The sequence below is a fragment of the Pseudorca crassidens genome, chromosome 14 (assembly GCF_039906515.1).
Source record: "Pseudorca crassidens isolate mPseCra1 chromosome 14, mPseCra1.hap1, whole genome shotgun sequence".
In the NCBI taxonomy this organism is placed as follows: Eukaryota; Metazoa; Chordata; class Mammalia; order Artiodactyla; family Delphinidae; genus Pseudorca; species Pseudorca crassidens.
Window position 1 is genome coordinate 72,249,638 of NC_090309.1, and position 18,824 is coordinate 72,268,461.

The 18,824-nt window shown below is 38.0% G+C and overlaps 1 protein-coding gene across 2 annotated transcripts in view; it reads left to right on the forward strand.

The window, feature by feature from the left end:
- ASXL2 (ASXL transcriptional regulator 2) overlaps window positions 1-18,824 on the forward strand; it is a 133,776-nt gene that overhangs the window by 36,630 nt on the left and 78,322 nt on the right. For both annotated transcript variants that reach the window (XM_067703506.1, XM_067703505.1), the window contains one exon: window positions 9,658-9,740. In XM_067703506.1, the coding sequence (XP_067559607.1) occupies window positions 9,685-9,740 (56 nt within the window). In that variant the 5' untranslated portion in view covers window positions 9,658-9,684. The remainder of the gene's footprint in view (window positions 1-9,657; window positions 9,741-18,824) is intronic.

Consider the following 18,824-nt stretch of genomic DNA (forward strand, 5'->3'; position numbering starts at 1 on the left):
TGACTTTATAGGGACTGAAGTCTTGGCATTTAACTTAAAGCTGTTTCATATTTTTGTAAATTTTAGTTTTTGTCTAATGTTTAGTATTATTGGCAGTATAGGGCATTGTTAACTACTTGTGAAAAAAAATAGTGGAAAAATCAAAGGGGCAGCCGGAGAAAAACATGCTATCTTTTGTATTTTTCATCCCCCTTAAGAATACTGGTGAAATTTTAGATCGGGATATCAAATGTGAACTGGAAAAGATTTTTGTCATATAATTTATTAGTAATAACAAAAGCTACCATTTATGTCACTTGTGCTAAGTTAAGAATACTGCAGAATGTTTTACTTAATGTTCCTATCTATGAGGGTGTTACTACCCTCATTATACAGATGAAGGGTTAAGATTGAGAGCTTTTAGTCATCAATATTATGTCTTAGAGCTATTAGGTGCAGGCTGTTTGAGCTCTATACACTTTGAAGCACTTTCATATTTTGCATCGATTAAACTTTTTTCCCCCAACTGAAACCTCTTAATTATGTTAATAACATCCTTTACAGAGACCACCAAAACTGAGTCGTAGTCAATCCATTGTATGCTGGTTTGGAGTATTTGTTATAAAAACTTGAAATGTGGAAGAAAATAAAGCAAATCCCACATTTGTAGTATTATGTAAATTTGTGTCATACATTTTAGTATTCAGGATTTCCTAATGATAGTAACAGTAAAATTTAATTGCCAGGTAGATGATTATATCAGTTTCCCTAGAAATCCCTTCTATTTTTTGATTAAGGCAAGCATAACACCTGTTGCACAAAGTGTTTTTCTTGTATCAACTCCAGCATTTTTCAGTATGGTTTACAAAAATCTCTATATCTTCCCACTTTTCTTAAGCAGAAGTTGTAGCAACAGAGTTCTTAGACTTCAGTGGCAGTATGTTTTCTTCCAGTAACCAAATGGGCTGTTTGAGGGGGAGTTCTGTGTTAGAAGTGAATCGGCCTGGAATAGCAACTAAATATAAAGCCTCACTTATACCCACACCAATGCTTTTTAAGTCTTTTAAAAATTAATTAATTAATTTTTGGCTGCGTTGGGTCTTCGTTGCTGTGCGCAGACTTTCTCTAGTTGTGGTGAGCGGGGGCTACTCTTCGTTGCGGTGCGGTGGCTTCTCTTGTTGCGGATCACAGGCTCTAGGTATGCGGGCTTCAGTAGTTGTGGCATGTGGCTTCAGTAGTTGTGGCTCGCAGGCCCAGTAGTTGTGGCGCACAGGCTTAGTTGCTCCACGGCATGTGGGATCTTCCCAGACCAGGGCTTGAACCCGTGTCCCCTGCAATGGCAGGCAAATTCTTAACCACTGCGCCACCAGGGAAGTCCCTACACCAATGCTTTTGATGCATTTTTGCTTTTGTCCAATAGGTTGTGCATTTTCACTCTTTTAATTTGTTGGCAGAAATAAATTTTGTTTAGGTAGAGTTGTAATTTTATCTGACAAATCATTGAATATACTACTTTCTGTAATGGAAATAAAAGGAATGTATTTCTGATGTTCAAACAGACCTCTGATTTTTTTTGCGTGTGATGTAGCTATTAAATTTTATAATTTTATTTTATTTATTTTTTAGGGGGAGGGGTGCGCGGGCCTCTCACTGTTGTGGCCTCTCCCGTTGAGGAGCACAGGCTCCGGACGCGCAGGCTCAGCGGCCATGGGTCATGGGCCCAGCCGCTCTGCGTCATGTGGGATCTTCCCAGACGGGGGCACAAACCCATGTCCCCTGCATCGGCAGGCGGACTCTCAACCACTGCGCCACCAGGGAAGCCCTATAATTTTATTTTTTAATCTGATTTTTATTTAGATCACATAGCTTATTTCAAAAAGAGGAAATATGAAAGTCTAAAAACGTAGGACAAGTTCAACTTCATTAGTAACTAAAATTAAAAATTTTTTATATATTTTTTCAAATAATTACCAAGGATTTAAAAAGTAATATGAATGTTGGTTAATGGTTAACAGTAGTGAAACTCCCGTACACATGGTGGAAAGCAATTTGGCAATATTATATATTAAAATAACTTTATACAGCAGTTCCAGTTGTTAGAAGACTTTGAAAATAGTCAGAAGCACTTGGTGGCATTTGTTACAGTTAAAGAAAAAAAAAAGGAGACAATAGCACACATTTATTGAGAATTTTATATATCCTCAAATTCTGAGCTAAGCAGCTCAAAATAAAATATTCTATTTGTCTCCCATGGCCACTCCATGAGTTATAGATGTTTTTCTTGTTTTGATTTTACTGATGAAACTAAGACCCAGAGATTAACTTTCTAAGGTCACAGAGCTTTAAATTTTAGAGTCAGGTATAAAATTAAGATCTGTCTCACTCTAAACATGTGTTGGTAACCATCCGGAAAGAGTGCCTATTTAAGCAGTCTAAATGTGCAACAGTAGGAAATGGATTAAGTGATTTAGTGTGTATATGTATGTGTGTGGGTGTATATATATGTGTGTATATATGTATATATATCAATCAGTGGAGTATCATGCTGCTATGAAATATATCAATAATAACTGTTGCAAGATTTGCAAAAAGGGCTTTTAAAAAGAGGTACAAACTAGTATATGCAGAAGGATGTCAACTGCAAAATGTTATAGAAAAAAACCTGTGGAAGGGACAGCCAAAATGTTAAATCCTATTCTCTCATGGCAGAATCCCCCTTTGCATATAATTTGAGGTGGGGGGGGAGTATGGTCTAAATTTTCTAGAATGAATATGTATTACCATTGGGGGGAAGCCCTTGTTGCTTTATATATGGTATATATGACTGTGTATAGGTTTAACTCAGCACATGAAATGAATTTCTGTGTGGAATACTATGAAATACCACTGTAAGTTGGTGGAACACCCTTGTCTATAGAGTTTGAGAACCACAGTTTGAGAAATACAAAGAATCTTCCTAGGCCCCACCAGGATCTTATTTTTCAGTTTTATGTTCTTGTTCACTATCAAAGACACAGCCAGGAACCCATCTCTTAAGATATTGACTTAATTATAGATATATGTGGGGGCTGCCATTTGCATTAAGCTAGTTTTGTCACGTTTCAGAAAAGACCTGTGAGAAAAAGGTCTGTATCTGATCTTTATACTTGATGGTCACAATCCCCATCTTAACCAAAATATCAAGCAACGTTTCTGCAGTCCTCTTAGTTTTTCTGCCTCAGCAAGTAAGAACCTACCCATCATTCAGCAGAAGCATAGTTTTCATCATTCCAATGCATATTTTAGTTGATAAAAGAAAATATTTTCCTCATTGAAATCTTTGCTTTATATAAAGCTTTGTTAGTACCCTCTTTAGTGTGGGGAATTAAGAGTTCTGACATCTTAAGTTTAGGCTATGCTATTCTCTTGAGTCTTCCTTTCCTTTCTGGTAAAATTATAACTAAACCTGCTCTGCTGTTTCTTGGATTGTTGTGAGGGGCATATGAAATAGAATGGCTACATGATGTTTGTAACTGTAAGGCAGTTGTATGTAGGAATTAAGAGAAAGATGTAAAATTTTTGTATGTATTATCTGGGCAGCACTATAGGAAGATATGTCTTTAATGTTTGGGGTGAGCTTGAGTTTTTCTTTGAAAGGGATATCAGTCTTTTGTGTTCTTTTTTGGCCACCTTTTATGTGTATATCTCTACGTAAGAACTCTTTTTATGTTACGTAAATTGGTACAGCATTATGGAAAACAGTTTGTAGGTTCCTCAAAAAATTAAAAATAGAACTACCATATGATCCAGCAGTCCTACTTCTGGGGATATATCCGAAGGAAATGAAATTACTGTCTTGGAGAGATATCTGCACCCTTGGTTCATTGCAGGATTTTTCACAGTAGCCAAGACATGGAAAAAACGTAAGTGTCCAACAACAGATGACTGGATAAAGAAAATTTATATATATATGTATGTAATAATATTATTCAGCCATAAAAAGAGGAAAATGTACCATATGCGACAACTTAGGTGAACCTTGAAGGCGTTCTGCTAAGTGAAATAAGTCAGACAGAGACAAATACTGCATGATCTCATTTATATATGGAATCCAAAGAAGTTAAACTCTTAGAAACAGTGTAGATTGATGGTTACCAGGAGTTGAGTGGTAGGAGAAATTGGGAGATGTTGGTCGAAGGATACAAATGAGCAGTTATAAGATGAATATGTTCTGGGGATCTGATGCACAGCATGATGACTATAGTTAACAATACTGCATTATATACTTGAAATTTGCTTACAGAGTAGGTCTGAAATGTTGTCATCACACACAGAAAAGGGTACCTGTGTGAGGCAATGAATGTGTTAATCAACCCTTAATGTGGTAATCATTGAACAATATATATGTATATCAAATCATCACGTTGTACACCTTAAACTTACATAGTGTTATTTGTCGATTATATCTCAGTAAAGCTGGGGGGAAAATCTGGCTAAAGTAATAAAATGTGTGTGTGTGTTTAGCAGTGGTGGTGCTTGTGAGTGTCTGAGTGTATTTTAGAGTGGTCAGGAATATCTCTGAAGAAGTGAAGTGAGGGAGAGAGTCCATGAATCTCTGGGGAAAAACATTGCAAGAGGAGGGAGCAGGTATAGAGACCCTGAATAAGGAATGAATTGGTTATGTTTGAGAAAGGGCAAGAAGGTAATATGAGAAAAGCGAGATGTAGAGTTTCATGTAGAATCTTTTAAACTGTATTGGGAATTCAGATTTTATTTTAATTTTAGTTAATTTTTTTAAAAAAGTGACAGGGAGCTTAAAAATCAGAGGAATAGAGGCTTCCCTGGTGGTGCAGTGGTTGAGAGTCTGCCTGCCGATGCAGGGGACACGGGTTCATGCCCCAGTCCGGGAAGATCCCACATGCCGCAGAGCGGCTGGGCCCGTGAGCCATGGCCGCTGGGCCTGCATGTCCGGAGCCTGTGCTCCGCAACGGGAGAGGCCACAGCAGTGAGAGGCCCGTGTACCGCAAAAAAACAAAAAAAACCCAGAGGAATATGTAATTTAAGTTTTAGGACGATTACTTAAGTGTCATGTGAATAGATTGGTGAGTCATATTAGGCATAACTTTGGCTGCCTATAACAGTTCCTTAAATGATTTGGAAGTTTATTTCTCTTTCATGCAACAGTCTGGAGGTGTAGTTAGTCCACCGTTCTTAGGGTGCATCCTTATCTGTATGGTTCAGAATGGCTTTGTTACCTCCTCCACTTTAAAATCAACAGGGTGGAGGAAGGGCCAAAGAGGGATGTGTCCCTGCCTTTTGAAAATCTGGGTTTTTGAAGTTATCACTCCCTATCACTCCCCCTCACATTCTGTTGTCCAGAACCTGTATTCCACACCAAGATTTGAGGAAGACTGAAAGAAGACCCCCTGTCCCCAGCCCCCACACAGTGTCTTTTCATATACAGCTATATAATATTCAATTGTGTAGGTATACCAGTTTTGTTAATATCTTATTATTAGATAAGAAGCCTTTAAACTTTTTTCTTTATTGAGTAATATAATGAATATTTTCTTATATTATCAATAGATTGTGTGTACATTTCCATTTCATGGTGTTCATTTACTATTGCCATGTTTTTGCTATCCAAAATAGTAGGGGAAAAAACCATTGAAAAGTGATTTTTTTTTGTATTTAATTGTTAGTGAAGTCAGACATTCAATATCGTTTTTCCCATAAAATTTTATTATGGGATATTGAATGTGTACACAAAAGCCAACAATAATATAATATCTTTGTACCCATCTTGTAGCTTCTATAATTATCAGCTTATAGCCAGTCTTGCAGTACTTAAACTCCTATCTAAATTTCTTCTTGTGTAATTTTGAAGCAAATCCCCAACATCATATAATTTCATCTGTAAGTATTTCAGTATGCAAATATTTTTTCATATGTCTTTTATCCAGTTGTTTTAACTCTTTTATGAGCTATCTGCTCATGTCCATGGTGTATTTTTTTTCTTTTTCAGTAATTTTATACAATTTTATAATAGTATATAGACAGTAAATACAGGTCCAGTTTTCTGTATGGGCCTTAATTTGGATAAAGGTAGTAAGTTAAATTTTGGACATGTTAAGTTTGAGATGGAACATCCGAGGTTGATGTTTAAAAGCAGTTATAAACGGACTGTGCTGCTTCTTTTCATTTATCAAAATAGGGGTGATTGATGAAGTCTTGGGAATGGATGATTTTATTCAGGGAGGGTTGGAGTGAAAAGCAAAAGCTGCAAAATGGTGCTTGTAAAGTATTTAAGGGATGGCCACAGAAAAAGACCAAGAAGAAACATTTTGGGAAGAAAAGGTCTGGAGAGAGCAGTGTCTAAGGAGGGAAAGGTTAATAACATTTATCTGATGTAGTATAGAGCTCAGGGAGGATGACAAACAGAAATATATTTGTTGGATTTTATGACTAAACAAATGAAAAAAGAGATGCAGACCAGGACACAGTGAGCTGTAGGGTGCAGGATATCCCTGAGTTTGAATGCCGACTGCCACTTGTCTTGCTGCATTATGTTTGGAAATTTGCTTATTGAGCATTAGTTATCCCACTTTTTAAATGGGGGTAATAAGGCTTGTCTTTTAAGGTTGCTGAGACGTTTAACTGAGAGAATGATCTGCACTTGTTTGTGTCTTCTTTATAAATGGTAGTTGTTGACATCACATTTTGATACCTTACTGGCTGATCCTAGGATATCTGACTTCAAGTGGTTTCTATTACACAAGTCCTGTATCTGTTGTTTTTGACTTGCTGTACTAATGGATATTCTTTTGATAGTATAGTATAGATTATTCAGAATTGGTTCAATTTTAGCTTTCACTTGCATTTGTTAATTGCCAAGGGTTCTAAGAATAGAAAGTGATTTAGGTATAAGAGAGTTTCTACCTAAAATTTGGATTAAAAATAAAAAAGTAAAGAAACCAGAATTGACTTAAAAGAAGTCAATTTAAAGTAAGCCTGTTAGGACTCCCCTGGTGGCACAGTGGTTAAGAATCTGCCTGCCAGTGCAGGAGACACGGGTTCGAGCCTTGGTCTGGGAAGAGCCCACATGCCACGGAGGCAACTAAGCCCGTGCGCCACAACTACTGAGCCACAGCTACTGAAGCCTGCGCGCCTGGAGCCCGTGCCCCACAACAAGAGAAGCCACCACAATGAGAAGCCCTCGCACTGCAACGGAGAGTAGTCCCCGCTCGCTGCAACTAGAGAAAGCCGGCGTGCAGCAACGAAGACCCAACGCAGCCAAAAATAAATAAATAAATTTAAAAATAAATAAAATAAAATAGAAGTCTGTTAATGGCAAATACTCTTCATTTCCCTTTAATCTAAGAATGTCTTGATTTCCCCTTCATTTTTGGAGGATATTTTTGCTAGATAGGAATTTTGGAATTAAGTCCTTCCCTTTCAGCACTTAAAAATGTTCTTCACTGTTTCTGCCTTCCATAGTTTCTGATGAGAAACCCACAGTCAGTGGAATTGTTTTTCTCCTAAGTGGAAGGTTGTTTTTCCTTGGCTGCCTTCAAGATTTTAAAATTTTCTTTAGTTTTCAGTAATTTGATTATGATATATCTGGGTACAGGTTTCTTTGAATTTATGTTGTTTGAGATTCATTGATTCTCTTGAAATTGTAAGTGTATATCTTTCACCAAATTTGGGAAGTTTTCTGCTGCTACTTCTTTAAGTATGTTTTCTGTGTGCTACTCTTTATCTTCTCCTTTGGGGACTCTGATGACATGAATGTTAAACCTTTTGATATTGTCCCGTTGGCTTTGTTCATTTATTTTTTCTATCATTTTTCTCTCTGTTCATCAGATTGGATAGTTTCTATTGCTCTATCTTCAGGTTTACTGATTCTCTCCTCTGTTATCTCCCTTCTACAGTCGAGCCCCTCCAGAGAATTTTGGGTTTACTTTGGATATTGTGTTTTTTAGTCTTAAATTTTTATTTGCTTTATACACCACATAGGCACACACACAATAATGTAATGAATCTTACTTCTCTGCTGAGACTCTTAACTATTTTTTTTCCCCCCAAGAATCATCTTTCTGGCTTCTTGAAGCATGGTTATAGTAGCTGCCTTAAAGTCTTTGTCTGAAAATTCCAGAGTCTGTAGCATCTTGGGTTTGTTGTGTGTAGGTTGTCTTTTCTCTTGTGAGTTATTGAGATTTTCCTGGTTCTTCATATGTCAAGTAATTTTGGATCATATATTAGACATTTTGATGTTAACGTTATGATACTCTGTCTCATTTAAATGATATGGAGAATGTTGTTGTTGTTATTACTTTATTTTTAGGGATGGGAGGATTTTTTTAAGCGGGCATTTGGTCTTGTTAGGTTCAGGTCATAAGTTTCTGCCTACCCTTCTGTGCACTAAAATTCCAATGACTAGTTTTCAAAGCCATTGTTTCTATCTGTCCCGCATGTACACCACCGAGTGGCAAATTTGGGAACCTGATAGTATGTTTAGGGTCAGATCCACATAGGCATAGTTCTTGGGTGACCCCAGGAGTGTTTATAGAACTTCATGGTGTCACTTTCTTGAGCTCCTTTCTCTTTGCAAGTTCCCTGACACTTTCTGGCTCTTAGAGACCCTTCTTCCTTGTCCTATGGCTAGATAACTAAGGTTTTCATTTTGGTGTTTTGCTGCACACTTCCACAACTGCATCTGCCTTTGATGCCAAGCAACAGGATGGTGGAGAAAGAATATAAACCATGGGAATTCCCTCCACACTCATGGGATCGGAAGGGATCTGCTTTCTTGAAGTTTTAGGTCCCTGTCCAGCCACTGCTGGTATCATCACTGCCACAGCTGCTGCCTTTGGATTGCTTGGGGGCAGGGTCTGAGAGAAAGGGAAAAAAACCCTCAGAGGATTGTCCTCCCTTTTAGGGGCCCCCTTTACTGCTTTTTGGACAAAAAAAAGAGAAGACTTCTCTTGGAGCCATTTCTGTTTGCACTTACTGTGCAGTTCTGAGTTTGGACTGCCCTTGAGTCTACCTAGGGGAAACAAAACCAGGAAACTCACTGCTGGGTTAGTAGTACTTCTAATTTTGGTTTCCTCCCTGAAACCAACTGCTACCATTTTCAGAGTCCTCAGATAGCTGCTCCATGCATTCTGTCCAGGTTTTTAGTTGTATTCGGGAGAGACAGGATAATTTATGCTTATTGCATCATCTTCACCAGAACCAGAACACGGATACCATTTTAATTTCATTATAACTGTATTGTTCTTTTGTTTTGGTTAAGAAATTACTGAGCAACCAAGATGTACTAGACTTTGTTTGGAGATGTAAAGACGGATAATCTTCAAGGTGCTTCCAGTAAGTCCACAGGTAGTCATGTGATGAGGGAGTGGAGGCAGAAAGTAAACATAATTTCACATTATGCATTAATAATAATTGAATTATTAATCTTATCTTTTTTGATCCATTTCTGCTTCAGGATTTGACTTAGGGTTTGTGACTGAAGGAGAGAATATCCTATTTACGTTTCATTAATTTTCCACTTATTATCCAAAAATTTAAGGGATGAAAAGTCTCTGGATTTGTATATGCTGGAGGAAATTAATACATAGCTATAATAAATATAATTTATATATGTAATTATAATAAGAAATTAAAATAATTTACTATTATATACTTGTTTCTCAGGTCTTAGAAAAATATCCCAATACACCCATGAGTCATAAAGAAATTCTTCAAGTTATCCAGAGAGAAGGACTAAAAGAAATCAGGTGAGTTATTTAAGTATTATTAGTAATAATTATAATACTTGATTAGAATATTTTATAGTATATAGCAGTCTACTTTAGTCCTGAAGATTGATTATTTAGTAATAACTGCTTTGTTAATTTATGATTTATTCAGCTCAGATCTTTGGAGTTTTCAGTCATAGCACAGTTACAAAACCAAAAGCAAGTTAGAAAAAAATTCTTAGAAGGTTGCTATCTCCACACCCATGCACTTTAATTCTTAGGAAGGCCTGGAGCCATCTTCAAGCCTTCATCTATCAGTTCAGGCTTTTGATTTAATAAGCTTAGTCATTAGCAAATTTAGAAGTCCTCTAGTTCAGGGAGAATGGTAGATGTAAACAGTCTAGGAAAAAATAACCTTGGCCAAAAAGAATTAAATGGAAAAGATACATAAAGCAGTATGTGTTTCAAGTAATAGTCTTACTATGTTCAAATAAAACAGCCTGGGGTCAATTAATATAGGACCAAAGATAGAACACACTTTAATTTCTAAGAGCTTTATTATATTACAATAGCACATAATAGTCACTGTTCATAGTCAAGACCCTCTGCCATCAAGAAATATTAAAATTATGGTCATTATATTTTATATGTTAAGGCAGAAATCCGGGTGTCTACATTAGAGATATTTTCATTAAGAGAAAAAGGTTACAGTGCTACTAGTTGTTCTCACCTGGGGCTGGTATAGTGCAGGGGTCCCCAACCCCACGGGCCACAGACCACTAGTGGTCCATGGCCTATTAGGAACTGGGCCGCACAGCAGGAGGTGAGTGGCGGGCGAGCGAGTGAAGCTTCATCTGTATTTACAGCCGCTCCCCATCACTTGCATTACCGCCTGAGCTCTGCCTCCTGTCAGATCAGCTGCAGCATTAGATTTTTATAGGAACCCTACTGTGAACTGCTCATGCGAGGGATCTAGGTTGCGTGCTCCTTATGCAAATCTAATGCCTGATGATCTGAGGTGGAGCTGAGGCTGTGATGCAAGTGCTGGGGAGCGGCTGCAAATACAGATTATCATTAGTGAGGTTTGACTGCACAGAGACCGTAATAAATCAATTGCTTGCAGACTCATATCAAAATCCTATCAGTGAGTGACAAGTGAAAACAAGCTCAGGGCTCCCACTGATTCTGCATTAAGGTGAGTTGTACAATTATTTCATTATATATTACAATGTAATAATGGAAAAAAAGTGCACAATAAGTGTAATGTACTTGAATCATCCCCAAATCATCCTCCACCCACCCCACCCCCTGCCCCAGTTAATGGAAAAATTGTCTTCCATGAAACTAGTCCCTGGTGTCAAAAAGGTTGGGGACCCCTGGTATAGTGTAATACCCATAGCGAAAGTGGTTAGGATTTTGGGGGGCTATTTTTGATTGTCACAATGATGAGAAAGGAGGGAGCACTATGGCATTTGGTTATTACTCTGAGGAACAAATTCTACTAACGTATTCTAATTTTTTTTATAACACTATTGGGTTTTATAGAACAGGAATGAGCAAGAGATTTCATTTCTTTTCATAAAATTAGACTATTCGTAAAAATTTCATAAAATTTTCTATTCCTAAAAATACACACTGGGGAAATAGACCAGGAAATCTTATGTAAAGAGATCAGACTCGGGCTTCCCTGGTGGCGCAGTGGTTGAGAGTCCACCTGCCGATGCAGGGGACACGGGTTCATGCCCTGGTCCAGGAAGATCCCACATGCCGCGGAGCGGCTGGGCCCGTGAGCCATGGCCGCTGAGCCTGCGCGTCCAGAGCCTGGGCTCCGCAACGGGGGAGGCCACAGCAGTGAGAGGCCTGCGTACCGCAAAAAAAAAATAAAAAAAAAATAAAAGAGATCCGACTCCATCAGTGCCCTAGGTCTAAATGACAATTGCAGGATCGTTTATCTCTAACACAGTAAGGCTCTGACTTTAAACTTGTCATTATTATTTCTAGAGAGTAGGCAAGAACAGTAAATAAGAAAGAATACTAAATAAATAAAGAACAGAAGGGGAAAAAAAGAAGAACTTAAAAAAAAAAATGTAGCAAGATGGTGGAGTCATCAAAAATAGCTTCTGACTTCACTTAGTAACAACTCACAAGAAGCTATTCTTGGTTAAACTATATTGTGGTGATACAGTTACGTGACCACAAAGCAGTACTTTTAAAGTCACCAGTGACTTCCATTTTGTCACCTCCACTGGACTTTTAGTTTTGCCTCTCTTGTTACCTCTCAGCATTACTTAACACAGATGACTACTGCTTCCTTTTTGAAACTCTGTATCATTACCTGAAGTGACCAAACATTCCTACTTTCCTTCCTTGCTCTGCAAGCTCCTTCTCAGTTTATTTGCTTATTATCTTCTCTCTAACTGAAGTGCAATCGACATTCCCATAGCTTTTTTGGGGTCACTTTTGTTTTGTCACTTCCCAGTTGTGTAGGGAAGCTAATTCCCACCTCAGCCTTTGTACATGCTGACCCCTTTACTTAGTTAACTGTTGTTTTTTTTCAGGTGTCAGCTTGAACATGTCTCTTCCAGAGAACTTTGGCTGACTTCCCAATCTAGATCACATTTTCCGTTTTTAGTTTGGTATATAGTGTTCTGTGTTCTTTCTTTATAGCACTTAAGATTTGAAATTACGTATCACTTTGGTCTTTCAAAAAAATCATGTAGCTTCTCTATAGCTTACATTAAGCTAGTAGCTCCATGAGGGCAGTGACATTTATCTCTCCCCCGCCCCCGGCTTGGCACGTAACAGGCCTTGCAAACCTACTTGTTAATGAATATATGAAGTATCAGTGATTGGAAGATGACATTCAAATGTAGTTCTAGCTTATCCTCTTGCTGCATGATGTGTCTTAAATGGTAGTCTTAAAATCTTTAGAGTTTTCAGGTACATTATGGAACGAAGTAACTATGCTTATTGAAGATGTGCTCTTTTTTTTGAACCAGTCTTAGCATTTAATTAACCAGGAAGGGGGATTATTGGGAGGGGCACCCCTGTAAAAATGTACAAAAGGTCTGTGGGGCTATGTGGAAGGGGGAGATAAATATGTACATGGAACCCCGCCTTCCTTTAGCCCGTCCTCCCCCAGCCCTGAGAGGGCATGAGGACTTGGGTGGTAGGTGAAGGGGGGGCACTTTGGCCTCTGGTTTAGTGAGCCTCTGGGGAGGCAGGCCAAGGGCCTGGGGGCCCTCAGAAGCGACGATGGTAAGATGTGCTCCTTTTTACAGTTTTATTTTCATTCCTTAATCCTCAATACAAGACTTTTTAGCTATTTTTCCCTTTGCTGTTTTCCCTCTGCTCCCCCATTTTGAAGATTCTCGCTTGATTTTGATTATTCCATACTATATTGTTTTATTCTAAAATGTATTAAAATGGAAGCAGCTCAAATGTCCATCAGAAGATGAATGGATAAATAAAATGTGGTATATACAGTCAATGTAATAGTATTCAGCCTTAAGAAGGAATGAAATTCTGATACATGCTACATAGATGAACCTTAAAAACATGCTGAGTATATGTATAACTGATTCATTTTGATGTACAGTAGTAAGTAACACAACATTGTAAATCGATTAAAAATTTTAAAAAAATATGAAAGAGAATGTATATATGTATTTAAAAGAATGCTGAGTGAAATAAGCCAGACACAAAAGGACAAATATTGTACAATTCCACTTACATGAGATACCTAGAATAGGCAAGCTCCTAGAGACAGAAAATGGAATAGAGGTTACCAGGGGCTGAGAGTAGGGGAGAATAGGGAGTTATTGTTTAATTGGTAGAATTTCTCTCTGGGATGATGAAAAAGTTCTTGAAATGGATAGTGGTAATGGTTGCACAACAGTGTAAATAAATACTTAGTGCCACTAAATCGTACACTTATACAAGTTACCATTTTAGCCATTTTATTATGTATATTTTGCCACAACCAGTCAACAAAAAGAAGTATTAAAAATGAAGTGATTGGCTCCTGGCTGAGAAGGATTGAGGTACTAGTCCCTTTAAGAAGTTAGGTGATAAGATTGAAAATCATTTACCCAAAATATGGAATTTTGAATGAATGAATTAGAAACGTACAGTATTCTTAGAATATTATAACATTTAAATTAAATACTGTTTTATAACTGTAAAGCATATCAGCATTTTAGAAAATGGAGGAAAAAAAGGGTCCTTGAATTTTCCCCCTCATAATAGCTTATGACTTCGTGTATTCCTTTTTTTTTTTTTTTTGGATACCTAAACGAACTCGTTTTAAAGATAGAGTTTCCCATGGGAGTCATAGGGAAGATATGGATTTTGTTGTTTCAGGTGAAAGGAACATTTTGAAGTGTTCTAAAAGGAGCTTAGTTCTGTTTAGAACAGATAAGGAGATGTGAAAAGGGTTGAAGTAGCCCCTAGGAAGAAGAAAAGATAGAAAGATTTTAAAAGAAAGAAGAATTTGGGACTTGTAGGTTGTAGCAGTTATTGGTAATTTAGATAGATAGATGCTCTAACTACAGTATTTGGTCATTCCTAAAGAAAAAGACTTTAGTTTCTGTACTGTTTGCCAGTAAATAGTTATTTCAGAAAATTAAAAATGGTTTTTAAACAATTTGTTGTGACATCTCACTTCCTTGTTCAATTTTCCATGTCTGAAATATAGCCTAATTGTTCTTTCTCTTAACTTACATAGTAATGATAACTTAGCAGTAGTTTCCTAGGGTTGAGCTCTTCGACACAGAATTGCTAGTTCCAAATGTGAAGTACTGTTAGAACCTTTTGAAAAAATTCTGTAAGCTTTTAATCATTTGTTTTTACGTAGACAGTTTCCTTTTTAAAAAGTCAGTATTGTTGACTGAATAGAGAGTTTTTTCGAGTTTACTTGGTTGAAAAACCCCCATTCACATTATAGCTGATGTGTTATTGAGTCTAGATCATGCTATACATTTATGTGAATCTAAATATTGAAGGAATAGTTATTTTTGTTTCCCTCTCAAGATACTACAAATGAAATCAAGGGTTCAGAGAGACAGATGTATCCACTTCATACAGTTTGTGTACTTCAGTTTCTTTCTAAGGGAAATTATTCAGGGTTTTATTTTATCTTGAATCAATGTAACTGGTACAGTAAATGGCTGTCATTAGCCATCAGTGTTTAAAATAGCCTTTCAAAAACTTAAGATGTTTCCTTTTTGTCTGATGATGATGTCTTAAGATATTTACAGTTTACAGGAAAACTATCTCAGTGCCTCCCTTTATTCCTGTTTTCTCCTGATTTGAGTCCATACTTCTTCCTGTGATTACAAACTATCCCATCGGTCATGAATACAAACCCCAGAGGTAATTCAAACTCCAGCCTCCTGAATATACTCACACAGCTTCATGGAGCTGTTTCTGGACTTTGGGGCATTCTTTTTTTAATCTTTTAAAATTAAGTTTGTAAAAGATCTCTGCATCTTTGAGCTATATTCTGTAGTTCTCAGGGTCCAATCAGCAGACAGAAGCTACATGGTTTGAACAGGGAAGTTATTAACTGGTTAATTTATTAACTGGAAGTTAATAACTGGTAACCAAGAGTTAACTATTGAAAGGTAAAGATAACACAGAAGAATACAGTAATAACAGATATGGGAAGCAGCTGCTAACTGTAGGGCTGAGGCAGCATGCCCCAGGAAGGAATAACTTTCAAGGAGGCCCCTCCATGTCCATAGGGGTTGTGATTCAGCTCTCCCTGGAGAAGGTGGGGCTCTGGTCCAGTGGATGACAAAGTTCACTGGTGCCATAGCCGGGGGTGGCACATAGAAAACTGCCTTCTGGGTAGTAGAAGAACTTGCTGGAAAGCCTCCTGCTGGCTTCTCAACTGGGGAGCCAGCTGAGGCAGCAGCAGAATTTTCTGGGAAGGCACCCACAGGCATTCTGCTGAACATTGCTGAAGGGTGAGCACCATTGAGTGTCCCTCATATTGCTGGGTGCTGCAAGCCATGAGAGCAAGCAGGCAAAAGCACACTAAAACTGGAAAGAAAAGACCCCCTTTTTTCTTTCTGCAGTGTTCTCCCAGCACTATACTGACAAAACTAACAGTGAGCCAGCTGGCAAAGGAGAAATGTTTATAGAATCCAACTCCATTGTCACAGAGAAGGGCAAAGAAGGTTGGATTTGGAGCTAAAAGTCAATAAATCGGTAACTGGCACAGAAGCCTTCAGTAGTTTTTCCATAGAATAACTGAGGTCATTGAGTGGTCCCGTGTACCACTTTTGTTTACTTGATTTCTTTCCATCTGCACCCCAGCTAAACTGATGCAGTGCTGTTGTGTGTATAGGATCTGAGATTTCTTATCTTTACTCAGGACATTAAGCCAGCATTTATCTTCCTCTCTTTATGAAAAAATCTTGACAATCTTTTACAATCAACTCAGTTATTACCTCCACAAAGCTGATGGCCTTTTCCTCTGCATTTTATTTTTTTTATTTTTTATTTTATTTTACTTTTTTTGCGGTATGCGGGCCTCTCACTGTTGTGGCCTCTCCCTTTGCGGAGCACAGGCTCCGGACGCGCAGGCTCAGCGGCCATGGCTCACGGGCCCAGCTGCTCCGCGGCATGTGGGATCTTCCCGGACCGGGGCACGAACCCGTGTCGCCTGCATTGGCAGGCAGACTCTCAACCACTGCGCCACCGGGGAAGCCCTCCTCTGCATTTTAACATATCTTCCCCCTCTCAATATTTTTCTTTTTTTTTTTTTTAATATTTTTCTTTTTTAAAGGAGAATTATCACCTTATATTTTAATATTATCCTCACTCTCTTACTAGATTAATTTTTAAGATTTATGATCAGTTTCCATCAGAAGAATAGGCTCTCAATACCAGAGACAAATGGGACTTCACTATTTTAATTATTTTATTCATAGAATTACAGAGAAAATAGACGAGAAATATAGTTATGCTTTTAAATGGAAAATTCACGTTCTTTATACTTAAGGTTTAAAAAATTGAGTGATAAATTTGTACATGGGAGAAAGTAAAAAAACGTAAGAACTGAGGTGACTTTAGAGATTATCTGATTCCAACGTATAATTTTGGATAGAATGAGGCCCCAAAAGCCAGTGTCTCCAAATTGGAATTTGCTTTTTCTTGAAATCCTCTCCTATTATTGTTTTGTTCTGGGTTAAGCTAAAATTGTATTATTCTAAACTTAGAATATATGTAACAAATACATAAATTATGAAACATAATAGTAAAAACACTTGTGAAATGTCCTTATCACCAAATATCATTGGAGTTGCCTCTGTGCTTCTACACTATCCCATTCGCTTCTCTTATTTTGCTGTTATGAACTCCCAGTACTATGTTGAGATAGAATGGTGAGCACACACTTCTTTGCCTGCTTGTTCGTAAGGGGAAAGCATTCCCTCTTCTGTATTCTGGAAGATATTTTGTAAAATTGGTGTTAGTTCTTTAAATCTTTGGTGGAATTCTCAATTGAAAACCATCTGGACTTGGAGGTTTCTTTTTCAGGAGATTTTAAGTAACAAATTTGATTTCTTTAATGGTTATAGGACTATGCAAATTATTTGTTTCTTATTAGTTGAGTTTTGGTAGTTTGTTGTTTCTGAAGCATTTGTCCATTTCTTCTAAGTTGTCAAATTAATTTGTGTAAAATTGTTTGCACTGTTCCCTCACTGTCTTTTTTATGGTTGCAGAATATATAGTGATATCTCTGTTTTGTTCTTTTGGTTTTTTGGGGGGTGAGGGTGGGGCTGTGCCACATGGCATGTGGGATCTTAGTTCCCAACCAGGGATGGAACCGCCAGCAAAGTCCCCTGTTTTGTTCCTGATATTGGTAATTTTTATTTTCTCTCCTGTCTTTGTCAGTCTTGCTAGAGATTTGTTAATTTTATTGTTTTTTTTTCAAAAAGAGACCAGGGCTTCCCTGGTGGCGCAGTGGTTGAGAGTCCGCCTGCCGATGCAGGGGACACGGGTTCGTGCCCCGGTCCGGGAAGATCCCACATGCCGCGGAGTGGCTGGGCCCGTTAGCCATGGCCGCTGAGCCTGCGCGTCCGGAGCCTGTGCTCCGCAGCGGGAGAGGCCACAACAGTGAGAGGCCCGCGTATCGCAAAAAAAAAAAAAACCAAAAAAAGAGACCAGAATTTTGTTTCACTGCTTTTTTTCTATTGTTTTTGTCTTTTTTTTTTTTTAATCATTTTATGATTCAGGTTATGGTCTATCTTGGTGCATTAAATATTCCATACATGCTTGAAAAGCATGTGTATATGTTTTCTTCTGGGGTAGAGTGTTCTGTAAATGTAAGGTCATTTTGGTTAATAGGGTGTTCAGATGGTCTATATCCTTACTGATTTTGTCTACTTGTTTTATTGATAATTGAAAGAAGGGTGTTGAAGTCTCCAGGTATAATTGTGCATTTGTTTATTTCTCTTTTTTGTTATTTCTGTTTTTGCTTCAGGTATTTTACATATTTGTTGTTAGGTACTTATGCATTAAGGGCATTGTTTTCTTAGTCAGTTGACCCTGTGTTCATTCTGTAATTACCCTCTTTATCCCTGATAATAGTCTTTGTTTTGAAGTTTATTTGGATACTAATAGAATACCTTTTTTTCCCGTTTTGGTGGTGAGGCACGAGGCTCGTAGGATTAAGGATCTTAGTTCCCCGACCAGGGATTGAACCCAGACCCTTGGCAGTGAAAGCACGGGGTCCTAACCACTGGGCCACCAGGGAATTTCCTAATAGAATACTTTTGATTAGTGTTTGTGTGATATTTATTTTTTCCATTCTTTTAATTTATCTGTATTTTTATTTTTATTTTTTAAAATAAATATTTATTTTTGGCTGCATTGGGTCTTTGTTGCCGTGCGTGGGCTTTCTCTAGTTGTGGTTAGCAGGGGCTACTCTTCATTGCGGTGCACGGGCTTCTCATTGCGGTGGCTTCTCTTGTTGTGGAGCACGGACTCTAGGCATGCTAGCTTCAGTAGTTGTGGCTCCCGGGCTCTAGAGAGCAGGCTCAGTAGTTGTGGCGCACAGGCTTAGTTGCTCCGTGGCATGTGGGATCTTCCTGGACCAGGACTCGAACCCGTGTC